The sequence below is a fragment of the Salmo salar genome, chromosome 26 (assembly GCF_965601325.2).
Source record: "Salmo salar chromosome 26, fSalSal1, whole genome shotgun sequence".
NCBI classification, from domain to species: Eukaryota; Metazoa; Chordata; class Actinopteri; order Salmoniformes; family Salmonidae; genus Salmo; species Salmo salar.
The window spans coordinates 9084723-9112514 of record NC_138316.1 but is presented as its reverse complement, the minus strand read 5'-3'; the positions used below and the strand labels follow the sequence as shown (position 1 = coordinate 9112514).

The window sequence follows — 27792 nt, the reverse complement described above, 5'->3', positions numbered from 1 at the left end:
AATTACATGCACCAACAACGACAAATCGACTTCCTAGCCACATGGGGCGCTGTGAAAGTAAATATATCTAGAGTTTTTAGCAATCCACTTCCGCTTGTTTTTTTTTTTTTATTATTTATATCCATGGTTTCAACACTTGAGAAGAACTGATACGATTTCGCTGGTGTTCTTATTCTGTCTTTGAACGCCATGTCTTATAATTACGTGGTAACAGCGCAGAAACCGACGGCAGTCAATGCCTGCATCACCGGTAATTATGTTATTCTTGTTAGCTCGCGCACCAACATGTCGTAGCGACCTCATCCACTAGCATGCTAAGCTCCCGCGCGAGAAGCCAAGCTACAGGCACCTGCAGGCCCCTTGATATTGTTTCGCCAGCAAGTTGATCAAGTCCATTGATAAAGGCTTTGTTCAATTTTGATTAACCATGCACAGTATGGGACGTGTGGTTCCGCTCGACAGATATCATATAACTAGCTATCAATTGTCAATCAAGTGAACACAAAATGGCACGAGCCAGTGTGTGCTCCTGCGCAGCCAGGATATTTTGAAGCTAATGCTAGCTATCTTCAGCTGTCTGATGGCAATTTGTTTGCTAGTTAATGTCAGTCAAGTGGATTACTATTACCTTCCTGGTTATCAGTTGGCCAAGAATCTCAGACAGGTTTGAAGCTTCAGTGTTGCTAAATTACGCAGGTAGCAGGCAGGCCACTGCAGTGCCAGTCAATATGTCCACCTAAATAATAAATTGGCAAATGTATAACGTTAGTCATGGACAGTCTGCATAGTTACGAATGTAGGGACATTTACTTAGCCTTTATCTGCCTGCATTTCTTTGATTGCCAATATGATGGCGATAGCTAGCAAACTATTCAATGTATTTTTTTAGGTTAAAATAACTTAATTTAAGGCATTCTGACACTGACTAACAAATACCATATTATTAATTTTAAAATCACACTGTCTATGCAGTGTTGTCACCTTAGTGCATATTTTGTGAGTAAAAATGATCTGCTTAGCTAGAGAAGTATGCCAGTTGTATTGATAGTAGATAGAAAAACAAATACTTGAACTCCAGAAATTAGCATTTTCAATATACAGGAAGGAGATTGGGAAAGAAAGAAAATCTTGCATAGTTAAATAAAAAAAATCTAAGCTGCTTGTCATACAGAAAGCTGGAAGGCACTCCAATAACTACTAATTTAGCTATTAGAAAAAGTTAGTCCGACTGACTAGCCCATCCTCTCTTCCCCAGGCCACTTTACTTCTGCCGAGGACCTGAATCTGCTTATAGCAAAAAACACACGCCTGGAGATCTATGTGGTCACAGCGGAAGGGCTCCGGCCCGTCAAAGAGGTGGGCATGTACGGCAAGATTGCTGTCATGGAGCTCTTCAGGCCAAAGGTGAGTCTACGACTACCTGTATGTTTGTGTGTGCATGTTAGTCATTTCAAAGCTGGGTCACTTTCAGTAGAGAGAACATTTTGAAACAAGGAGGTACTGCCTGAACTTTTATTCCTTTATTTTATTTAACCTTTAACTAGGCAAGTCAGTTAAGAACAAATTCTTATTTGCAATGACAGTCTACACCGGCCAAACCCAGACGACGCTGGGCCAATTGTGCGCCACCCTATGGGACTCCCAATCACGGCCGGTTGTGATACAGCCTGGATTTTAACCAGTGACGCCTCAAGCACCGAGATGCAGTGTCTTAGACCGCTGCACCACTCGGGATCCCAATAAGAACACAGAACTATGTTTCATGTTGCAAAAGGTTACGATGTGCCCCTCTTAACAAGATCCAGGTTTCTTTCTGTAACTGCCATACAAGTTGTAAACATCTGCCGATGCTGAACGTGGACGTATGTTTTCAATGGAGGGGAACCTTTTGCCTGTTTTGACTGCAGGGCGAAAGCAAGGATCTGCTGTTCATTCTCACGGCCAAATACAATGCTTGCATCCTGGAGTACAAACAGAACGGGGAGAGCATCGACATCATCACCCGCGCCCACGGCAACGTGCAGGTAGGATAAAAATAAATATGCACTTAGCCAGTGTCTTTGAGCTATTGATGGAGATCAAGGTATATGTTCTGCAAAACTACAACAGGAATACTCTGCACACTGAAACAATAGGATGCCGTGAAACTCCTCTTACTTGACCAACTTATTTATTTTTGCATAGGACCGCATCGGGCGTCCCTCGGAGACGGGCATCATCGGCATTGTAGACCCTGAGTGCCGCATGATCGGCCTGCGGCTGTACGACGGCCTATTCAAGGTGATCCCGTTGGACCGGGAGAACCGAGAACTCAAGGCCTTCAACATCCGCCTGGAGGAGCTGCAGGTCATCGACGTCCACTTCCTTTACGGCTGTCAGGCGCCCACAGTCTGCTTCATCTATCAGGTAGGGAGGGGAGGAGATAGAATAGGGTGGGGGAGTGACCGGCAGGAAGTGGTGGATGAAAGGGGTACGATGTTGGAGTGGTTGTGTCTATGCATTTATATGGGTTTGTTTTGAGGGAGTGGTTGGGGAGAAATTGAGAAAATGCAAGAGTAGGAATATGATGCTGTTTGAAAGAATATTGGGGATACAGAGGGGATGTGTATTTGAGACAGTAGTGCATGTCCGGTGAAAGGGGGAAATGTGTGCTTTAGTTAACAGAAATGTTGCGTGAATATCTGCGAGTGTGTCAGTCTGATTTGTTTCTCTGTGTTTATGTGCTGTAGGACCCTCAGGGACGACATGTGAAGACCTACGAGGTGTCGCTGAGGGAGAAGGAGTTCAACAAGGGGCCGTGGAAACAGGAGAATGTGGAGGCTGAGGCTTCTATGGTCATCCCAGGTGAGGAGAGAGAATGTCCAGGCAGGGTTAGACAATGATCGTCGGGGCCCTGGTCCAATCCTCATGAGATTTACTTTATTCTGATGTTCAAAACTCTAACTTAGATTAGTGTTTAAAGATAATTTCCACTGGAACTGCAGCACCCAAGGGTCCTCTTCTACTTTTTCTTCTTATAGCGTATTTGAAGGTGATTCCCTTGTTGGTTGATTTACGTGGTGGTTTATGTATTTGTCTATTTCAGTCCCAGAACCATTTGGAGGCGCTATAATCATTGGACAAGAATCCATCACCTACCACAACGGGGATAAATACTTGGCCATTGCGCCTCCCACCATCAAGGTAAGATCAACCTAAATCAACACAATGCAGAGGCTTTCAACTCTTTTCCAGCATCATGCAGCTTGATAGCAGTGATGAATTGGATATAGAGTGCTGCACTTCTCCAGATGCTCAAAGCACTCTTTACATAGAACAGAGACACACTCCCCTCATACACCACCTCTGCCCCCCCCCCCCCCCAAACAGCAAAGCACCATCGTATGTCACAACCGCGTGGACCCCAACGGCTCACGCTACCTGCTGGGGGACATGGAGGGCCGCCTGTTTATGCTGCTGCTAGAGAAGGAGGAGCTGATGGACGGGGCCGTGGTGCTCAAGGACCTCCGCGTCGAGCTGCTCGGAGAGGTATGTGTTGTAGGCCTACTGTCTCCCTCTTTTCTTGTGATCTGTCTCCCTCTCACTGTGTTTCTGGTTTTCTCTTTTGTGTGGTCTCATTTCATCTCAACTTCTGTCTTTTGTTCTTCTCTCCATAGAAAGCCTTCTCTCTCGCTCTCTCTGATGCCTCTCTTGCTTTTTCTGTCTCCCTATGATCTCTTTATCTGGCTCAGTCTCATATCTTGCTTTCAATTATTCCTCTTTTGAACTCTCTCTTTCCCTTTTCTCTGCTTCTTTCCTATTTGACATTCACATTACACAACTACGTTTCAATGGCAGAATTATCCTTCAGTGTGTATTGTAAAAAAAAAAAAAATATGTGAGTGTACACCAGGCCCTTTTTGTAAGTTGATAATATGAGATGGGCTGAAGAGTACGGTTGCACATTTTGGGGAATATTCAGAGGTGGAAACTTTCCATGGGAATATATGTGAATTAACAGAAATATAAACAAATTATTACCATTTAAGTGTAGTTGTTTTTTGCTTTGGATATATTTACCATATCATATGGAGACATAAACCTTTTACCTTATCATAAGTAGACATAATTGCAAATGATTAAATCCTTCCAATATAAACAAAACCATTTAGTTACGAATTTAACTTTTAGTTAAATGAGTTTACTTTTCACATGGGATGATTTCACTGAACAACAAAAGAAAGGGAATATTGAATGATCCCCAATGACCCATCGCATCTCCCAAAAACGTTTTCAACATGCATCTGTAAAATGATAGTCTAGAAACTAAATCTTTGGTTGTCTTCCTCTCAGGCTTCCATGTCTTCTCCCTGGACTGCCTCAATGTCCTCCTCTTAAACAGACCCTGAGGCCTCAAGATGGCTCGTTGTCAGGCTCCAAAAGCCTCAAATTTGCCCGACTGGCTACCAATTTTTCAACACTTGTATTTTATCAGCGTGTTGCGTGCTTTGGTGTGTGTGTGTTCCCAAACAAGGACAAGTTGCGCTCTGATGCGGCTGATGTTGGTGGGATTTGGAGGATGATGGAGGCAACAGGGGAAAGAGCCTCAGATCCACAAAGTCCCTTCCACCAGGTGGCTGATGAGATATGTTGGCACGACTGCCATATTGCATCTCCATCCCAAAGCCCTTGCTTGGAAGTGTACTTTGCCAGACTGCCAAGAACCTTGCCCTCATCCAGGCCAAGGTGGCGAGATACGGTAGTGATGACAACATAGGCCTTGTTGATCTCTGCACCAGACAGGATGCTCTTGCCAGCATATTTGGAATCCAACATGTCCACTGTGGCATGTATGGCCTTCAGACCGAAGTCTTCACGCTTTTTGATGTATTTCAGAACTGCAGTTTCCTCTGCTTGTAGCAACAGTGAAGTGGGCAGGGCAGTACAGATTTCTTCTCTTACATCTGCAAGCAGAGTCTTGTCATCAGACAGGATGGCATTGTCTCCCTCAATCCGTGCAATGGCTACTGCTATAGGTTTCAGGAGTTTCGGGCTGCTTACCACTCTCTCCCAAAATACACCATCCAGGAGGATCCTCTTGATGGGGCTAGCCATATCGGCAGACTGTGATATGGCAATTTCTTGGAGCGACTCCTTCCCTTCCAGGAGACTGTCAAACATGACACCACCACCCCAACAGGTGTTGCTGGGCAGCTTCAATGTGCTGCTCTTATTCTTCTCACTTTGCTTGGTGACGTAGATTGCTGCTATAACTTGATGACCCTTCACATACCTAACCATTTCCTTGGCTCTCTTGTAGAGTGTATCCATTGTTTTCAGTGCCATGATGTCCTTGAGGAGCAGATTCAATGCATGAGTAGCAGAGCCAATGGGTGTGATGTGAGGATAAGACTCCTCCACTTTAGACCAAGCAGCCTTCATGTTCGCAGTTTTGTCTGTCACCAGTGCAAATACCTTCTGTGGTCCAAGGTCATTGATGACTGCCGTCAGCTTACCTGCAATGTAGAGACCGGTGTATCTGTTGTCCCTTGTCTGCTCTTGAAGAATACTGGTTGAGGGGTGGAGATGATGTAGTTAATTATTCCTTGCCCACGAACATTTGACCACCCATCAGAGATGATGATTTGCTTGACCTTCACTTGAACTCTGTTGAACTCTGCATCCAGCAAATGAGTACATAAAGCATGTCTGGTTGGAGGGGTGTATGCTGGGCGAAGAACATTCAGAAATCTCTTCCAATACACATTGCCTGCGAGCATCAGAGGTGAACCAGTTGCATACACAGCACGAGCAACACATTCATCAGCATTTCTCTGACTACGTTCCTCCATTGAGTAAAAAAAACTTCTGATTCCAGGAGGACCGTGAGCTGTTGCTATCGATAAGGTGTCTGGTTCATCATTTTTAACTCGAATAGAAGTGGAAGGACTTTTGTCAGAGGTTGCTTGTTGTGAGCACTGAGGGAACTTTACGCACTTGGCCAGATGATTCTGCATATTTGTTGCGTTCTTCACATATGATTTGGCACAGTATTTGCAAATGTACACAGCTTTTCCTTCTACATTAGCTGCAGTGAAATGTCTCCACACATCAGATAGTGCCCGTGGCATTTTCCTGTAAAGGTTTGAAAAAAATGAGTTTAAAAAAGCAACAAATACAATTCCATGTAAAGATGAATAAACTCAGCAAAAAAAGAAACATCCCTTTTTCAGGACCCTGTCTTTCGAAGATAATTCGAAAAAATCCAAACAACTAAAGAGCTTCATTGTAAAGGGTTTAAACACTGTTTCCCATGCTTGTTCAATGAACCATAAACAATTAATGGACAGGCACCTTTGGAATGGTCGTTAAGACACTAACAGCTTACAGACGGCAGGCAATTAAGGTCAGTCATTAAAACTTAGTACACTAAAGAGGCCTTCCTGCTGACTCTGGAAAAACACCAAAAGAAAGATGCCCAGGGTCCCTGCTCATCTGCGTGAACGTGCCTTAGGCATGCTGCAAGGAGGCATGAGGACTGCAGATGTGTCCAGGGAAAAAATTGCAATGTCTGTACTGTGAGACGCCTAAGACGGCGCTACAGGGAGACAGGACGGACAGCTGATGGTCCTTGCAGTGGCAGACCACGTGTAACAACACCTGCACAGGATCGGTACATCCGAACATCACACCTGCGGGACAGGTACAGGATGGCAACAACAACTGACCGAGTTACACCAGGAACGCACAATCCCTCCATCAGTACTCAGACTGTCCGCAATAGGCTGAGAGAGGCTGGACTGAGGGCTTGTAGGCCTGTTAAGTTTGTTGAAAATAAAAGCAGTTGACAGTGAGGACGTTTCTTTTTTTGCTGAGTTTAGTTAAGCAGTTAGATGAAACAACTCCTTTGTAAGATAAATGTTTTAAAATTAAACGTGTGGAAATAGGTGAATTAACACTCCTCAGTTAGCAGGCTCAAGCAAGCTAAAACCCATATGGTAGCAAAAACTAACTAGCAGAAATGAAGTTAGAAATGATTTAAACACACTTTGCTGTAGGCTACTATTTACTAGTTAACAAAACATCCCTTTACAACTCTACTGAAGAGTAATGTCTGTGTGTGACCCTCCCTCCCTTGCAGACGTCCATTGCAGAGTGCTTGACCTACCTAGACAACGGTGTGGTGTTTGTTGGTTCCAGACTGGGCGACTCCCAGTTGGTCAAGGTAAGGTTGGACCGGTCACATAGAAAACACCTCGATGAATGTAACCCCTGGAAAAGTGTTGATTTTTAACAAAGACAAATGAGAAGAAAACAATTCTAGAAAACTGGTTTTACAAGGTGCTTTTTGAGTATGGTAGAGTTTTATAGCACTTGTAGACAACCAAGGGGATGATGGCCATCACTCAGTAATTGAAATGTACAGATCAAACCAGCTTTGAAATTGAACAGTTTAAGAAAGGATAAGCATGCCCCACAATTTTTTCTGTGCTGGGCGGTGGACATCAATAGTCCACTTGTTGTTTATCTAGAGTTGTCCCCCCCCTTTCCAGCTCAATGTGGACAGTAACGACTCGGGGTCGTACGTGGCGGTGATGGAGACCTTCACCAACCTGGGGCCCATCGTGGACATGTGTGTAGTGGACCTGGAGAGACAGGGACAGGGCCAGCTGGTCACCTGTTCTGGAGCATTTAAGGAGGGCTCCCTCAGGATAATCCGGAATGGCATTGGGATCCACGAGCACGCCAGCATCGACCTGCCAGGGATCAAAGGTCAGTAGGATGGCTTCTGGGCCCTCGGAAAAGAGGAGGATGCTGCTCTCTCTGGACCAATACCCAATCGACCCCTAGCCCTTATCCCCCTAGACAGATCTGAAGGAGTTGGATTGGTATAAGCAATATATGGTAGTCTCTCTACCTCTGCTACACTAGAGCTAAATTCAAGCTGGCTTGAATGAAATTCTCAAATTCGAGCTGGGTGGAGGGAAACCCAGGCCAGCGCAGCCCAGTTTTACAACTGGTGCCAGCTCAATTAGAATCCAGGATGGTGACACCATTACTATACAATCACCAAGCTGATCACTGCTGGATGCTGACACATTTAGCTAGCTTGTCTGGGCTTGTTGCTGTTAGCTTGCCCATGGACAAGCAGTACTGCAGTAGTCAGACATGACACGAGTTACCACAATAGCTGGATCCTTCATACATTTTTGTACTACACAAACTTTTATAAGAACACTCAGCCCTAGAATGCTAGCTAGCTAACCCATTTGCTTGCAAATCAGTTGAAACTAACTAGCTAACGTGAGCTAGCAGGAATTTTTGCTGACCAGGTCATATTGAATGCTCGTTAGCTACATCATATCAAACCTGTCTGGTTTGCTTGGTTAGCTAGCTAATAGCCAATGCCATGGCAAGCAAGGTAGGAATTAACCTAGCTAGCTAGCCTCTTAAAAGTAACGTCCCCATATTATATATTTTTATTCAATTCAGTCTGGTATGAGAACGGTAGCCCCTATCTGCAAAGGCAGGGTGTCTGCGGAAAGCTGAGTATCTTGGCTATTGATCTGTTTCGTAAAATATTTGGTGTGATTTACTACCATATATGGGCATACGAATGTATAAGGGCAGACCGAGCCGATGACCTGATTTCAAGATGGCTGCTACCTACGTTCCGGTTAGCGTTGTGAAGCATAAACAAAATTAACACGGAATGCGTTGATTCACACCGAAAGCTGTGACTCCACAGATCATGAGGATGTATTATTTGTCTGCACGTGACCGTCTGTTATTGATCACCAGCCCCGAGAGTCACACTTTTTATTTTTTAACAACGTTTTCACCAAACCGCAATCATCTTACAATGTAAGCTTCAATTTGGTCTGTGTTTGCGCTATAGCTACGTTAATCCCTAGGTTGGTAGGAACAAATCTAGCCTATTGCCAATGTTATCTGATGTTCAAAAAAACGATATCGTCACATTGAATAATTATAATATAGTCAGGAGTAGGTGTGTTAAACTGAGCCATGTTGGTTTAAAAAGCTGACTCTTCCAAATGAAAAACTGACAGCATTGAATGTCCCCCGAGTGACTGTCTTTGCGCTTAAAAATATGATAAACCCTTGGATATTCCCTGTATGTCCCCCCCCTTCACCACCACAATGTTTGAGAGAGGATGGTGTTGTGGAAAGTTTGTTTTTATAGTGAACAATAACTTTTAGGCACATCCAGTGTGCAAAAACAGTGCAATTACCACATTCGGACACTTTGGAGAGATTGAAAGGACTCTTGAATGTACCCTGGATACCCCATAACACCACCACACTGTTTGGGTGAGGTTGATATGGTAAAAAAAAATATATATATATATATATTTTTTTTATATATATATATTGAACAAATACCATTTTAGGAATTGCAAATATGTAATAGCACTGGAATTATCTAATTTACAGATGTATGCCACTTGGAGAGGTTTAGGGACACTTGGAAACCGTCTCGTGACCACACCAGACACCACTTACTAAAACATCTGCCCATTTCTAGTTGTTAGGTCTATCAATCCCATTTTTTTCCTGATTTTTGTTCACATGTTATGGAAGCCATCTGTGTTTCCAGCTCTGCATCAATAATTCTCTTACAGCTTGTCAATGAAATATTACTTTCAAACAAAAACATGTGTTTTGTGTGTGCTTGTAACTCCTTCTGATAATTTCCTCATGCTATCCCAGATGTCCTCTGTCCAAATATACCATGTTTTGGCTTGTCAGAATCCTGTAATTACACATGAATAACAGTTACTTTTGGGTATGTCTATTAGGTGGAAATCTACATTCTAAGAGGCTAGCCTGTTTAGCTACCTAGCTAACTTCAGCAAGCTAAATACATGGCTCTGGCTGGCACTGGCAGGTGTATGAGATCGTGTTAGTTACAAGATGGTGAGGGTGAATTAAATTCTTCAACATCTTGCTAGCTAGCAATATTAGCGATGCCAACTGCAGTCACATATTGGCTGCCTAGCAACATGACATCATTTCTGAAGGCAGTGGAAATGCAATTTGAGCTAACCCACCAAGGCCAGCCCAACCTGGGTTGACTTCAAAGTGCCAATGGAAATGGGGCTTCAGTGGGATTTTCTCCATATTATTTGCATCTGTCTAATTATTTCTGTTTTCTAGTTTTTGATTGTCGTTTTTTTTTTTAATCGTTTATTGTCCCAGGCATCGTCCACATACTCATGAACACGCTGATGAGAAGCAAATTGTTTACTTGGCCAATCAATGAGGCCCAGATAGAGAACGAAAACCTTGAGAAACTGCCGTGGCCCACCAGGACTGTGGGCACGGATCAATCAAGTTACAGCGTTGACTCCTTTCTAGTTCAGGGTCTTGTTCAGTAGGCACCGAAATGGAAGAAAACATACTAAAACCGGGAGGGACTACCTGGACTTAATCCAATAGTAGTCCAAATAAGCTCATTCTTGTTTTCTGTTGCGAAACAATTTGAAACATTTTCTGTTGTTTGTCCTAATGAAACACCACCTAGCTAATAATGCTGCTTGTTTTCTAGTTCTGTTGAACACTGTTTATTTTCCTCCATATTTTTTGTTCTCCTCCCAGGTTTGTGGCCCCTTCGCTCAGAGGCTGGGAGGGAGACAGACGATATGCTGGTCCTGTCTTTCGTGGGCCAGACAAGGTGAGACAACCAGTGGTGGCCTTATAGAAAGGTTCTGCACGTGTTGACCACAATGCAATCACTCCCTGTTCAGTCCAGGGAAGCCTTGCCTAATGCCACAGTATCTTGTTTGTTTGACGAGTTATTGATTTGACACCTATTATAACAAAAGGGAGAATAGACAGATGAAACAAAACATTTTATTTAATTTTAGAGTCAGATATTGTTGACATGGATAGATTTTTACACCAATTGTAACGAGACAAGTTCACAAAGGTTGAAATGATCAAATGCATGAAAAAACTGTTGGTCACTAAATCCAGCGAAAACTAAGACCATGAAAAAATGGCCAGCTGGATCTCCCTCACCTGCTATTACACTTAAACTGATTCACTAAGCTCTGCCCAATATAGTGCTGTCTGGTCAGAACATGTTGAGGCCCATACGCAACACTTGGTCACCACAACACGCAAACATAGGCATAGATGATTCCATTTTAAAGTTGTTTATATTTTTTGTGTGGTTCTAAAAGGGGAAACAATACAATCAATATAATATACTAAGATAAATGTACATATGTAATATAACAATAAGCAGATGAGCAAACTGTGGCATAATATAAACACATGAAGGATTCCAATAGTATAGCATCTAGACATCATTAAAGAACATACATGGCCAGAGAAAAGGGGAAACAATACAATCATTATAATATACTAAGATAAATGTACATATGTAATATAACAATAAGCAGATGAGCAAACTGTGGCATAATATAAACATATGAATGATTCCAATAGTATAGCATCTAGACATCATTAAAGAACATACATGGCCAGAGAGATAGATGTACAAGGCCTAAGGCCATGGAGCTTTATAGCTGGCCTGGCTGAGATATTAATTTAGGGCTACTGTGCCTGTGCTGGTGCACAGAAAGAGCTGTAACATTCTGGGAACTTCTAGAATCTGTAGAATGGTACTAGCTACTACACAATTAACACAAGGCTATACATATTGCAAATATAAACATGTATGCATGCTATAGCTGCAATAATATAAACAATGCTAATACAATATTGAGTATGCTAGACGCACTCAAACACACTTGTGGCAATAACAATGATACTACACTTATTGCAATGGGTGCACACAACACTTAGTTAGGAAACGGCATGTGAACAGTTGCTCAGCACTTCCTTCTTCTTGCAACAGAATGTAAACACTTGCTAACTTGAGGTGTCGAGGGCAGTGCCCTGCATTGCGTCCAAGCATCCTTATTGGTTGGGAAAGTCAATCTGATTGGCTTTTAGGCATGTCAAACATTCGGGAGGGCCAGCCTTTTTTACCATGTAAGTTGCCTATTTTCACTGAACAAAAATGCAACATGCAACAAGTTCTAAGATTGTACTGGGTTACAGTTCATGTAAGTTAATCAGTCAATCGAAATGAATTCATTAGGCCCTAATCTATGGATTTCACATGACTGGGAATACAGATATGCATCTGTTGGTCACAGATGCCTTTTAAAAAAAGAGTAGCAACGTGGATCAAAACATTTCTCAGTATCTGGTGTGACCACCATTTGCCTCATGCAGTGCAACACATCTCATTTGCATAGAGTTGATCAGGCTGTTGATAGTGGCCTGTGGAATGTTATCCCACTCAATGGCTGTGCGAAGTTGCTGGATATTGGCGGGAACTGGAACATGCTGTCATACACGTCAATACAGATCATCCCAAACAAGTTCAATGGGTGACATGTCTGGTAAGTGTGCAGGCCATTTTCAGCTTCCTGGAATTGTGTACAGATCCTTGCGACATGGGGCCGTACATTACCATGCTGTAACATGAGATGATGGCGGTGGTTGAATGCAGGGCTCGACATTAAGTTTTGTCTGCTTGTCCGGGGTAAGTAAAATAGTCTGACAACCAGAATGTAGATTTCCAAATGGACAAGTTGAAAAACCACAACATCAAACAATTACTCCGATCAGAATTGGATCAGGCAGATTGGTTGACATTCTGAGTAAATTACCTATATTCCTATTTGCTATATCCCATTTCAATTGTTATATTTACACAAAGCAAGAGAATAATATATATTTGACTTGGCCTATTAAGCCAATCTTTCAGTTTAATGGATGCTCAATTTCATGATCAAACAAGGAAAGCCTAGGACTCTGTTAGATTCAATCTCAAAGTTAAGTTGTTTTTGAATAACCCAAAAACATGGGAGGCCTAAGGTAATAATGAGAGAAGAAACAAAAGCAAGATATAAAAATCAAATGAAATTTGACCAAACCTTACAGTTGATGCATCCTTCCTTGCCATTGCGAACCAAACGACCAAAAGCCTTATCTTACTAACTGAAAAAACATAACTTTAATTTGTCTTAATGCTTTTATGAGTATTTTCTAAGCTTTTCTAATGAAGTGTTTAATGTCCTAAAGTTTGCAGCTTTTAAAATGGGAATAATTATCAAAGTTGGAGTCTATGCTATTATCATTCACAGATTTATTTTGAATGACATATTTTAGGCCACAAGAAGTGACATTGAGCAAACAATACCAAGATGGAGAAATCAAATGAGGAATCAAAAGAACTTAGGCTACAGCTGAGGAATGCTAATGAAGGAAATGGGTAGTTGGCCGATGCCCGTTTCTGTATTATTCTAGCAATGTGCAACCTACTACAACACGTATAGTAGCTTAGGCCTAATAAGAGAAGGATAAGGGGGAAAATGGGAATACGTTTATAATTATCAAGTCGAGGACAGCAGAGTTGCTCTGCAGCCCACGATGATTTGCAACTCGGCACAAGACCGCACAGCCAGCGATGCACTTTGACTGTCACTCGCGCCATCTGTGAGCTTCGGCACAGACAGGCCTAAGCTAATACACATCTCTTTCGTGCCACAGCTCCCCCAGAGTGGAATAAGCTATTCGAAAAGATTTGAGTCCACTAAATATATTTGATCAATGTCATGATTCCTCTCATCCCTCCTGTAGCATGCCAGCCAAATGCGTAGCAGTCACTTTTTTTGTTGTACCTTTTTTGTATGTTATTTTGGATTACTGCTAGGGAAGGATAACATTGTCTATGGGCCAGCGCATAAAATTATTTCAGATCCCTCCTATGTACGTCACTTATTTCAGTCACCCTTTTGGCCGATGGTGTTCCGGACCTTTTTTTGTTGTTGGGATAAGTGACTTCAGCTTTTCAACAAGTAAAAAAATATGTCCTACTTGTCCAAAGGACAAGTGACGACACATTTTTATGTCAAGCCCTGGAATGGCATGACAATGGGCTTCGGGATCTTGTCAAGGTATCTCTGCATTCAAATTGCCAACGATAAAATGCAATTGTGTTCATTGTCCGTAGCTTATGCATGTCCATATCATAACCCCACCGCCACCATGGGGCACTCTGTTCACAAAGTTGACATCAGCAAACCGCTTGCCCACATGTCGCCATACACGCTATCTGCCCGGTACACTTGAAACCGGGATTCATCCGTGAAGAGCACACGTCCACAGCAAGCCAGTGGCCATCGAAGGTGAGCATTGCCCACTGAAGTCTGTTACGACACCGAACTGCGGTCAGGTCAAGATCCTGATGAGGACGACAAACACGCACATCAGCTTCCCTAAGACGGTTTCTGACAGTTTGTGCAGAAATTGTTCGGTTGCGCAAACCCACAGTTTCATTAGCTGTCCGGGTGGCTCGTCTCAGACTATCCCGCAGGTGAAGAAGCCAGATGTGCAGGTCCTGCGCTGGTGTCGTTACACGTAGTCTGCCGTTGTGAGGCCGGTTGGACCTTCTCTTAAAATTGCGGAGGCGGCTTACGGTAGAGAAATGATCTGGTTATAGCTCTGGTGAACGTTATAAATTTGTGCACATTTGGGAGAAATAAGCTTTTTGTGCATATTAAACATTTCTGGGATCTTTTATTTCACCTCATGAAACATGGTACCAACACTTTTTACATGTTGAGTTTATATTGTTGTTCAGTATACAAGTCGTTCCGTGTTTGTGTATGTCCTCAGGGTGCTGATGCTAAGCGGGGAGGAGGTGGAGGAGACTGAGCTGCCTGGCTTTGTGGACAACCTGCAGACCTTCTACTGTGGCAACGTTGCCCACCAGCAGCTCATCCAGGTATGCACAAACGCGCGCACACACTAGTGATGAGGGAAAAAAATCTGTAGTTACATATTGGGATATTATTTTTGACGATATATGGTGTAGTTTTGACTATCGCAATATTTTTGCACTAATTGGCTGCACCTGCACCAAAACTAATTTATTTCCATGACATTAAAATGTTTCTCATGGCTCTCTTATCCCTCTGCGGCAGACATATGGTGAGCAATATGTTTGGAACATCGAATCGCAGTACAATCGCAGTATTGAATCCCAATACATACACAGTGCCTTCAGAAAATATGTATACCCCTTGACTTATTCCACATTTTGTTCTTACAGCCTGAATCAAAAATTGTTTTTTTCAACCAGCCACAGACAATACCCTATAACGACAGTGAAAACATATCTTACATTTTTGGGGCAAATTTATTGAAAATTAAATATGTAAATTAGATATTTCTGTAAGTATTCAGCCTCCTGAGTCATAACTTCGTAGAAGCACCTTTGGCGGCGATTTAAAGCTTTAAGTCATCTTGGGTATGTCTATCAGCTTTGCACATCTGGATTTGGGGATCCATGCTGGCTGTAAAAATGGTGTTGTCCTAAAGTTAGGGGCTTTCAAAAATGACAAGAATGAAAATCTACAGCCTCTACTATTCTCAATCACAGCTTTATGAGAGATGTGACAAAAAAGTTATTGATCTATTATTTTGAGGCAAATAAAGCGATTGTAATCCAGTTCTGAAGACTGTAGACTGCTTCTGTCCAGGCCGTGATGTAGGACAATAAACTAGCTCACTACGGTAAGACAGCCTGTTCCTCATCAGACAGTCACTGCTCCATCATGTGCGTCTGCCACACACACGCACACACACACCTGTGCCACACACATACATGCACATGCATACAAGGGTGCCAATGCACTTTTTCAATGGAGCAGAATATGTTTTCCTTCTCTGCAAAACTGATTTTAATGGCTGTTTTTACCCGGTGGGCACCTGACACTTACCACAGGTGAGATAAATTGCACGTAAACAAGAATCACTTGCCTTAAACCAAATTCATTTTTATTTTTATGTGCAGTTGTAAATCAAACAAATACACATGCGAACACAAAGTTTTCAAATAGTGAATCGTGCTAAGGTGCCAATATGTGTGTGTGTGTGTGTGTGATTCAGATCACGTCGGGCGGTGTGCGTCTGGTAATGCAGGACAGCAAGGCCCTGGTGTCTGAGTGGAAGGAGCCGCAGGGCCGGAACATCAGCGTGGCCGCATGTAACTCCTCACAGGTGGTGCTGGCCGTGGGCCGAGCCCTCTACTATCTCCAGATCCTCTCTGGGGAACTCAAACAGATCAGGTACACACAACTCAAATCCAGTTCAACTTTATTTACAGTGTTGTTAAACACCACCTGAGACTTGATGAGCCCCAGGCCAACTGAATTGTAGCTTTAAGTATGAATAAAAATTCAATCAACAGAAGAAATGACGAACACAGTTCCTTCAGAAAGTATTCATACCACTTGACTTATTCCACATGTTGTTACAGCCTGAATTTAAAATGGATACAATTTATGGGATAATTGTGTGTAAATTGATCTACACACAATACCCCATAATGACAGTGAAAACATTTTCGTATAATTTTTTTGAAAATGAGCTATAAGTAAGTAAAAGTAATTCACACCCCAGAGTTGATAGTTTGTAGAAGCACCTTTGGCAATGATTACAGCTGTGAGTTTGTCTGGGTAAGTCTCTAAGAGCTTTGCATGCCTGGATTGAGCAACATCTACCCATTTTAATATTGTCTAAATTATTCAAGCTCTGTCAGATTGGTTGTTGATCGTTGCTAGACAAAAATGTTCAGGTCTTGCCATAGATTTTCAAGTGGATTTAAGTCAACTGTAACTTGGCCACTCAGGAACATTCACACATGGCAGCATCATGCTGTGGGGATGTTTTTCAGCAGCAGGGACTGGGAGACTAGTCATGATCGAGGGGAAAGATGAACGGAGCAAAGTACAGAGATCCTTGGTTAAAACCTGCTCTAGAGTGCTCAGGACCTCAGACTGGGGCGAAGGTTCACCTTCCAACAGGACAACGATCCTAAGTACACAGACAAGACAACGCAGGAGGTGCTTCGGGACAAGTCTCAATGTCCTTGAGTGGCCTTGCCAAAGCCCAGACTTGAACCAGATTGAACATCTCTGGGGAAACCTGGAAATAGCTGTGCAGCGACACTCCTCACCCAACTTGACAGGGCTTGAGAGGATCTGCAGAGAAGAATGGGAGAAACTCCCCAAATACAGGTGTGCCAAGCTTGTGGCGTCATACCCAAGAAGACTCGAGACTGTAATCCCTGCCAAAGGTGCTTCAACAAAGTACTGAGTAAAGGGTCTGAATACTTATCTAAATGTGATATTTCAGTTTTTTTTTTATTATAAATTTGCCAACATTTCTAAAAACCTGTTTTTGCTTTGTCATTATAGGGTATTATTTGTAGATTGAGGGGAAACAAACCATTTGATGCATTTTAGAATAAGGTTGTAATGTAGCATAATGTGGAAAAAGTGAAGGGGTCTGAATACTTTCCGAATGCACTGTATGTACACAAACGCACCACTTAGAACCCAGTTGGAGTCAGCTCTACAGGCCATCACCATGCCTGAGCTTGTCTTACACTGCTCTCTAAGGAACGCTCTACTAATGTGGTCTGGTTCAGTAAACACTGTTTAAGTGACTGATGCTGAGCTGTAGCAAAAGCTTTGCCTTTTTGAGAGTGGGCTGTACCAACACACACACACCCACTGGGGCAAAACGAATATCAATTAAGTAAATCTTGGCTGCACAACGTTAAGTGCTTTGAGCACCTTTTAAATGCACTTCATAAATCCAATCCCATATGGGGGTGTTGTGACATACCCAATGGGTTGGAGGATTCTCTTCATCACTCATCTTGAAAAAAAACCTATACTAAAAACGTGTAAGTCAATCAATCCGTCATCATTAACACATTGGGAAAGTCCAATGATTTCTTATTGAAATGCCATGGGGCGACCGAGGAAAAACAAATTGGGACAATTTAAGGCGCTGTGGCAAACAATAACGCAGACACTAGGGATGTGGGTGTGAGCATGCCCGTCGAGGTGTAGTCATTGTTTGTGTGCGTCTGTTAAGGTGTTCATATTAGGACAATAAAATAAATACATATGTATCAAATGTGTTCTATAGTTTTTAGTGTTTAAAAGAAAAAATGTTTTATATTTAAAACATTTATCCAATCTCATGCCGTTCTGTCTGTCCCCCCTCAGCACGGTGGAGATGGAGCATGAGGTGGCCTGCCTAGACATCACGCCCCTGGGGGAGGGCGGAGAGTCACCCCTCTGCGCCGTGGGCCTGTGGACGGACATATCGGCACGGGTCCTCAAGCTGCCCTGCTTCACCGCCCTGCACAAGGAGATGCTCGGAGGAGGTGAGAGGGGGATGGAGATTCAAGTGTACTAAAGGGATAGTGCAGGTGGGATGGATAGACGGAGCAACTGATTTGTGCCTTTGTGTAGCCAGGTAAGTCTGTGTAACTTTGAGAAAAAGCTAATTTCTGCTGGGGATTGGCACGAGTACTCGGTTCAAGGTTTTGTATATGGTGACTATTAATCGACAACATTTTTATAAATGCAACTATTTAGCAGGTAAATTGTATATAAGCACTGACGGTGTTTGTTTGGAGTCTGTCAGTGAAAATATTAGTTTAGTTTTTAGTTGAGTATTAAAACAAATAGTAATTGGAGCAACTGTTATCGCAGCCCCCATTTCACGCTAACATGCAAGTACCCGAGTATGCTAAATTATTTTCCAGTGTACTCGAACATAGACATACTTTCAAATGCCCATCCCTAATGTCCGCCCACTGTTTTGTTGCTCCCAACGTGTTCTTTTAATAAAGCTTCTGTAAAATCAACATTTTATTAAAAATATCATGATTGGGAGCTGCAAAAAAGAATCGGCACACATTCCCTTTTTTCTCTGTATTGGACATTCTCTTTGTGTCCTCCTGTTATCATTTTTGGATGTGTTTATAAACCCCTCCTATTCAAAGCCTGTGTAACTTGTCCATGAAAGGGGAGGGAATCCTAAGGGACAGAAGCACTCTATTGCTGGTTCCACACATCCTAGATCCATTTGCGATGTTGCACAACCATGTGGAAGATGTTGTGACCTAGCTGTCAATACTTTTCTTAATTGCCCCTCGGGAGATGAATCATAGAGTTGTTTTGACAGTGGGATTCTGCTCCTGTTCCAAAGCTTTTCACACATTTGACGTGTTTGTGTGTGTGTGTACAGAAATTATCCCTCGCTCCATCCTGATGACGACGTTCGAGGGCGGCTACTACCTGCTGTGTGCCCTGGGAGACGGCGCGCTCTTCTACTTCGGCCTGGATCTGACTACAGGTCAGGCTGCTGGAGCAACACATACTGCCTGTTGCCTTTTTGATTGAGTCACATTTGAATAAACATTCCAGACAGTTAACTGCGCCATCATGCCAGTTATTGATGGAACAAATTAGGTTAGGATATGTCAAATAGGCCTGTTCATTGTCTCAACGGCTGCAGTTCGATTCTGTTTCAGGATTCTCAAAATGTATTGAAAATGTCTAACTCGTCATTGGAAATACAATGAGTGTACAAAACATGAGGAACATCTTCCTAATATTGAGTTGCAGCCCTTTATGCCCTTAGAACAGCCTCAGTTGGTCGGGACTACAAGGTATGGAAAGCTTTCCACAGGGATGCTGGCCCATGTTGACTCCAATGCTTCCCACAGTTGTGTCAAGTTGGCTGAATGTCCATTCTTGATACACACGGGAAACTGTTTAGTGTGAAAAACCCGGTAGTGTTTCTGTTCTTGACTCACTCAAACCAGTGTGGTTGGCACCTACTACCATACCCCATTCAAAGGCACTGTAATATTCTGTCGGTCCCATTCACCGTCTGAATGGCACTAATACACAATCCCCTTCGTGTACGCTGATTGAAGTGGATTTAACAGTTGACATCAGTAAGGGATTCACCTGGTCAGTGTGTCATGGAAAGAGCAGGTGTTCCTAATGTTATTGACACTCAGGGTATATTGAAAATGGAAAAAGATTTGGATTGGAATTGCCGCTTATCTCCTGAATAGACTGAATTGAAAGTGCACTTAATCCTGGCAGGTTGGCAAACTTATTGTTAAACTGTTGGCATTGACCCTGTTGTGTTGCCAACAGGCGTGCTGAGCGAGCGTAAGAAGGTGACTTTGGGCACCCAGCCCACGGTGCTGAGGACCTTCCGCTCCCTGTCCACCTCCAACGTGTTTGCCTGCTCCGACCGGCCCACCGTCATCTACTCCTCCAACCACAAGCTGGTCTTCTCCAATGTCAACCTCAAGGAGGTCAACTACATGTGTCCGCTCAACTCCGAGGGCTACCCCGACAGGTTAGTCAGTCACGCGCGTCTCAATAGTCCAAAGTGGCATCCTTAGCACGTCTTCTCCATTTGGACTGATGTGAGACGAATTCAACAGGTTTAAGCGGAAACCTTTTTTTCCCCCTGTCACCTGTCCTTTGTTTTCAGACCAGTGCAAGTGGTGGAGAGGAGACTAAGAATTCCGTTGTGGTTATTTTTCTCGTTCAAGGACTCTAAAGAAAGAACATGAATGATTCCAAAGCTAGAAATAATATGCAACTTATGTGTTGTTGGGGTGTGGTTGTAACCTGTGTTTCTGTGTCTTTGACAGTCTGGCTCTGGCCAACAACAGCACTCTCACCATCGGGACCATCGACGAGATCCAGAAGCTCCACATTCGCACGGTTCCCCTCTACGAGTCTCCCAGGTAAGAGGGAACAACCCCAGTCGAAATAGTTCAACAGATTAGAAGTATATCTATCCAATGGATTTACCCTCAGGTAAATCAAGAGCAACACATTTCTTTATTTACATTTCTTTGTTTTCTTTTTACTCTTTCCTCTCTCTCACTCCCCCCTTCAATCTCTCCACTTTATTCTCCCTTCTCGCTCCCTCCCTCTCTCAGGAGAATCTGTTACCAGGAAGTGTCTCAGTGTTTCGGGGTGCTGTCCAGCCGCGTGGAGATGCAGGACGCCAGCGGGACGACTGCAGCGGTGCGCCCCAGCGCTAGCACTCAGGTAGCTGCACACCATCTGGTATTTCACTGTACCACTGCCAAGATCTCCTATTCTGTGCGCGTATTCATAAATATTCTCAGAATAGGAGTGCTGATCAAGACCTTTTGAATATGGGCCCTGAGCCTTGTTTCCCGTATTCAACGGTTTTCATGATGCATCGTGACTTAAGTGCAACTGCGTGTTTTGTGGAAGAACAGTCCAGAAATATCTGTGAACTTCGCTCTATATGAGCTAAAGCATCAGCATCCAGAGTTACTGTATTTTATTTAGCAGTTTTTAGTGCAATTATGTTTTTTTGGGGGGGGGAATGCCTTGATTGCTAGTAATGCACATCGCTTGGCTGACAATGTGTCCAGATGACTTAGTTTAATCTAGGTTTATTGCACATAATGACTAAAAATAAGAAGGGCGAAAAAAATATTATTTACAACACTTTTCCCCTAGCCTTGTGGTGGTTCATAGTCTGGGTTTTCATATCTCCTCTCCCTACCTCTCCCCAGGCTCTGTCTAGCAGTGTGAGCTCCAGTAAGCTGTTCCCCAGCAGCACCTCCCCACACGAGACCTCCTTCGGGGAGGAGGTGGAGGTGCACAGCCTCCTGGTGGTCGACCAACACACCTTCGAAGGTCAGTTCCCCCTTAAAACCGTCTTGATTAAAGAGAATATTCAAAGTGAATTATGTGATCTGTTACTGGTGATTCTACTGGTGATTGGTAAGCTGGTGATTGTACTCTTGAGGAGTACACAGAATTCTCACCTTTTTGTGGTGATTTGTCCTCAATACCGTGATTTTCACGTGTTCATCCTCACAGTGCTCCACGCCCACCAGTTCCTCCAGAGTGAGTACGCCCTCAGCATGGTGTCCTGCCGCCTGGGCAGGGACCCCGCGGTCTACTTTATCGTTGGCACAGCGATGGTCTACCCAGAGGAGGCGGAGCCCAAGCAAGGCCGCATCATCGTCTTCCACTACACTGACGGTTAGGACAAACGTTTTCTTCCATTCTCATTGTTCTCGCTCACTCTTTCCCATCATTCTTCTCCTGTTGTTTTTTCACCCCCCCCCCCCTCTTTCGTATCTTCCTGTTTTTTTCTCACACTTTCTTCTACAGTCTCTCTTTCTTCCCCTCATCTTTTTCTCTCTTTCTCACTCACCTTTCCATGCCTCTTCCTCCCTTGACAGTGCCTGATGGCACCTTCCTATCGATAATCATCTCCGTCGTGAAGACTGATGACTCCGAGTGAACAGATGCTGTGAATACTGTATCAGAGAGCGATAACACTAGCCTGAAAACCAAACTGGTGTGCTGCAATTCACCATTTGTTTAAAAGAATTGCCTGGAATCCAAACCGTTTAAGCTCAGTTTCACCATTCTTTCACAGTGAAACAAATGGTTAAACAAAACATATCCGTTTGGATTTAAGGCTACTGTAACATCAGACTGTGTTATTTCTCTTCTTCTGTGCAGGTAAGCTGCAGACGGTTGCAGAGAAGGAGGTGAAGGGAGCCGTCTACTCCATGGTGGAGTTCAATGGTAAACTACTGGCCAGCATCAACAGCACAGTGAGTACTTTTGATGGTTTGAAAATATTTTAATTTTTTTTTAAAGCCAGCTCCTATTTTACAAGCTATAGTTGTAGATACTCACATGGAGGGACATTTTTACATCCACTTAAATTAAAACTTTCACTTTGTCTCTCATTGCCGTTAATGCATCACTACGGGAATATTTGATTTAAGTGAGTCGGGTACTTTCGCCCCATGGTACTTGGCATAAAAAAAAAGTAAGAAAATTAAAGGAGACATTCCGCAGGTTAAGTTTATTTCTCAATCCTGACTTTAAAATTGGTTTAAAAAAAAAAAACTTTGTTGCTGCCTTGTCAAATTCAGTGCTTCCTCTACAATGGACCGTACTGGCCATAACAGCTGCCACAGTGAAACTGTAGTTATCGGACTCTCAACCATACGGAATGAGTGTTGGGAGTAAACTTGAACTACAGAGAATTTAGTTGATTTATGTTTATCCAGTAGTATTCTTTCAAATGGAACGTTGGAATCGGAAGGAACGTTGACTGGGTTATTTCTTGTAATTGCGTGATTGGTGCTTTCGAGTCCTTGTTACTCCAAAGCTCCTCAACAATTGTGAATGTCAATATCAACGCATCATCAATGTGCGCCCGCCCCAGGTGCGTCTGTACGAGTGGACCGCTGAGAAGGAGCTGAGGACAGAGTGTAACCACTACAACAACATCATGGCTCTCTACCTAAAGACCAAAGGAGACTTCATCTTGGTGGGAGACCTGATGAGGTCTGTACTGCTGCTGGCCTATAAACCCATGGAGGGCAACTTTGAGGAGGTAAGGAATGATACTAAGAGAGGCCCTGCCAGTGTTCCAATTCTCCACCCTTTTTCCCTAAGAGGATGGGGGATGTGCTCAGTGCCACACTTCGAGGAGGGTGTAGAATTGGAACACAGACTGGGTACAGACTTTATAAGGTCTAAATGACTATTTGTTTTGGTTTTGTTCCTATACAGGTTTCCCACTTGAAATACAGCATTCTCCAAAATATAGATTTGAATGCTTTTATTTTGTCGCACTCATTTCTCATGGGCTATATCGAGGAGGATTCAACACCATACACTTGCAATGAATAAAAACTTGAGTGATGAGTTGGAACCATTGTTTGATCAATAATTGCACCTCTCGGCTTAATAAAGTTTATTGAATGGAATTGAGCCGCTGGTGATACGCCTGCTTTCCCCCTGTCACTCTTCTCAGATCGCCCGTGACTTCAATCCCAACTGGATGAGTGCTGTGGAGATCCTGGACGATGACAACTTCCTGGGGGCGGAGAATGCCTTCAACCTCTTTGTTTGTCAAAAAGACAGGTGAGGTGGAATCTGACCTCTTTCTAGAATCATCTCACCTCGGAAGGAAGGAGGAGGCAAATAAATAGTATGCATAGAATCGCCGAAGGACTAAATGAGATGGAGCCCGGCCTAGATATGTCCTCCATAAGCCGTGTACTTAATCATCCATGATCACTGAATTCCATTGACCTTCATCTTTCTCTCAGATGTTTGTTGATGCCACCGTTTCTCTCTTTTGTTTTCAGTCATCAAATTTGCGTTCTATCACTGTACCTTTCTTATTTCTTACTAACTCTTCCCTCACGCGCTTGTTTTTTTCTTACTCATTACCTGTCATCTACATCTATTGCTTTTCCCATTTGTCTTTTTCTGCCTGCCTCTGTATCGTTCGCTTTATCCCTGCCACTTTCTCTCAATTATAATAAATTCAATGATACTTTATTGGTATGCAGCAAATGGGTACACATTGCCAAAGCAGAAATGTATAAATAAATGAGTACAATGATTAGAATCAAAAATAAACATTTTGTGCCATCTCTGAAATGTAGCTTTTTTAGAACGAAATAAATGGGTACACATTGCCAAAACATGAAATAATTTGGACCAAACATAGAAGTTGAGCTCTCTCCCTCCCTCTCTCCCTTGGCAGCGCGGCCACTACAGACGAGGAGCGACAACACCTTCAGGAGGTGGGCGTGTTCCACCTGGGGGAGTTTGTCAATGTCTTCTCCCATGGGTCACTGGTGCTGCAGAACCTGGGCGAGAGCTCCACCCCCACGCAGGGCTCCGTGCTCTTTGGCACCGTCAACGGCATGATCGGTAATGGCCCCCACTGCCACACTCCATGGGTGTATTCACTAGAAACCAAATGAGACGAAACAGGGAGGGCCTAACCTGAATTTGTCATATAAGAAACGCTTGTTTTTTTTCTGTTGCAAAATGTTTTTCTATGGTTTGTTTGCGGTAATGAATACACACCAGGGTCGTAGAGCATGCAGTAGCACAAAACATTTTGTGACCGCAAGAGAGAGATCTGTGTTCTTGTTGGACATGTTTCTGTAGCAGCATTTGGGTTTCAAAATGTTGTTTTTCTGGTGCCTAGTGAACCAGTACTGATGCTGGTTTCAAGGTCCTGAATGCCCTCGTGTCTTTTTTTTTTTAGGCTATGTAATGTTAGTGTAGCAGTCTGCTCTACAGATTTTCCTCAACTACATAAGCACCCATTTTAAGGATGAGGTGGGGAGCAGTGGAGAGGGGATGAAAGTCATTTCCAAGTGACTGTCCAAAATCCAAGTCACGTTCCTTTCTCCATTTCTTTCATAGCTGTGTTAATAAAGAATGGGGAATGATGCTTTGAGTGTTCAGTGAATTCTGCAATGACTATCATTTCACCGAGGCACCTTCACAATTCTGCTGAAAGCTTTTCCTGGTTACGAAAGCCCTTTCTCTGAGTAAGCACCTCTGGTCATTTCCGGTTGACTTCTAATGAGAAATGAAGCAAAAATATATACAGGCTCTTCTAAAGAAGTGAAAATGTATTAGTCCCCTGCAAAAAGCTGCACAACATTTGTGTTTGTGGACATCATGTTCGGTAGGCACAAATTGGAGAGAGAAAATTGTTTCACTTTCCCTCAGTCAGACAACCCACACTCAAATTCCCTCTCAGCTTTCATCTTTTCTCCTTCACTAGGTATGAGTGGCGAGCATATGGCTCTGCATACCTCATCCATTTCGGTTCTCCTTTTTATTTTCTCCCATAAATGACAAGCCATCTGTCTTATGTCTCCAGGTCTTGTGACCTCTCTATCCGAGGGCTGGTACAGCCTGCTGCTGGACCTGCAGAACCGACTCAACAAGGTCATCAAGAGCGTGGGCAAGATCGAGCACAGCTTATATCCTTTCCTTTTGGTTTGGGGGGGGGATCACATTGAAAGTGCCTTTTTCAGAACTGGTGAGCATCACTGGTGGCAAAACTTTGATGTGGCTGTAAGAATGGTAATGATTGTCATAACATGCCTAGCCCGGATATGAATGAATGACAAGGCGCCGTGTTTTACCATGTCGTGTGAATGAAGCGACGACCTGAAGTTGACATGTAGTCGTGTGTATGTGACACGACTGCCTGTCACCCATATAAGATGGGACGGTGGTTGATTACAGGGGGAGTCACAGGGAATAATCAATATGGTTGTGACGGTCATGGGATTTTGGATAGCGGTAATTGGCCAGCCAAATGACCGCAGTCACTGTAATAACCTCCTCCACTCCTGACTGCATGTGCTGCCATAAAAATAGAACGGGTCTCCCAATACAAGTCAATGATGGCATAATGGGTGGATTTGGGTCCATTGCGAGGCGCAAAGCAGGAAGTGTACCCATCAGTATGTGCTGTGATTTGCTGATTCAACTGACATTACAAAAAATGCGTTCCAATTGCATGAACCACATCAGTTAACATAAAAAGAATCTACATTACCATGGAAATTATTGCATCACAATACCAGGCAGTCCTGAGTGGCGCAGTGGTCAAAAGGTTCGATCCCAGGATGTGTCACAGCCGGGAGACATTGGCGCAATTGGGTCAGAGATGTCCGTGGTAGGGGGGGTGTTTGGCCGGGGGGCTTTCCATGGCTCGTCGCGCTCCAGTGCCTCCTTGTGGCAGGGCCGGCACATGCAAGCGGACTTCGGTCATCAGTCGAACGGTGTTTCTTCCAACCCATTGGTGCAGCTGACTTACGGTTTAAGCGAGCAGTGTGATAAGTGGCGCAGGTCATGTTTTGGAGGACGCATGACTCAACATTCTCCTCTTCCGAGCCCATTGGGGAGTTGCAGCGACGAGCCAAAGATAGTAATTCGGGGAGAGAAAATGGGGTAAAAAAAAAAGAAGCTTGTGGCCATACCACCCTGAACTCATCTGATCTCAATAGCAGTGCATGTGCTCATATTTTATTCCTCAAAAGGACAGAGTTCCCTGTAAGAGGAGTGGCTTTGCTGTAGGGGTATGTGTGTGTGTGTGTGTGTGTGTGTGTTATTTGTCTTCCTTGACTTGGTGGCACCTGGAGGTCCTTCCATACAGAGCGTAAGACTGAGCAGGCCACGGGCTTCATCGACGGGGACCTCATCGAGAGCTTCCTGGACCTGGGCCGCGCCAAGATGCAGGAAGTGGTCAGCACGCTACAGGTACCAACGCACATGCACGCTCTCTGAAGCACACGCATTCATGCTCTCACACACACACACACACACACACACACACACACACTCATTCACTCGCTCTCTCATACACCCACTAGCTCGCTCGCTCGCACTTTTTGGACTGCAGTGACACTTAATAAAGGTACCACTCAGCTACATGTGTCCCATAGCTGTGCGGGCCAATCCAAACTGCTGGAACAGTGAGCTGACGTAACACCCCCTTCTGCGTTTCAGATTGACGACGGCAGCGGCATGAAGCGCGAGGCCACCGTGGACGAGGTCATAAAGATTGTGGAGGAGCTGACAAGGATCCACTAGAGGGGGAACCGGGGGGGGCTAGGGCTCTGTAAATACTTATAAATAAATTAAAAGGTGTTTGCATGACCGTCCTCCAGACTTCAAATGAGTTGACACAGTTTTTTTTAAAAATCTGATCCCAGACGGGCCACATCAATACTTCACAGGTGCTTGGATAAACAAAATGGCCTGTCAACCATAACGAAGATGACGAACAAAGGGACTGGTCAGAAAGCCATAAGTTATGGAAGAGGGGGAGGAGGGGGGGGGGTGGCCAGATCACTGCAGTGCAAGGACGGGGAGAGATGACTTGTGGATTTGACAGGGATCCACTAAAGTAGGAATGATTGAAGTCTGGAGAGAACATGAGTAAAAGAGAAGGAAGGAATGGGTGGAAAATGATACATTAGCTGTTTTGTCTGCCATTTCTCCAAATAAAGGTTGCTTTAGTACTGTG

General features: G+C 43.6%; 1 protein-coding gene and 1 non-coding gene across 2 annotated transcripts; both read left to right on the top strand.

Moving 5' to 3' along the window:
• Positions 1-127: 127 nt before the first annotated feature.
• ddb1 (DNA damage-binding protein 1) lies at positions 128-27792 on the top strand. Its single transcript, NM_001165380.1, is given in 26 exon segments — positions 128-250; positions 1256-1404; positions 1908-2024; positions 2185-2406; positions 2730-2844; positions 3086-3183; positions 3370-3528; positions 7121-7204; positions 7533-7752; positions 10600-10675; positions 14701-14809; positions 15976-16154; positions 18108-18268; positions 19138-19245; positions 20061-20268; positions 20570-20665; positions 20864-20975; positions 21476-21599; positions 21786-21950; positions 22440-22534; positions 23158-23328; positions 23752-23861; positions 24493-24662; positions 25633-25735; positions 26900-27023; positions 27273-27792. Coding segments are annotated over 26 exon segments (3420 nt in total). The 5' UTR covers positions 128-189; the 3' UTR covers positions 27357-27792.
• On the top strand, positions 22842-22977 carry LOC123730863 (small nucleolar RNA SNORA5). The gene has a single exon (XR_006762314.1). It is a non-coding gene; the product is annotated as a small nucleolar RNA SNORA5 (small nucleolar RNA).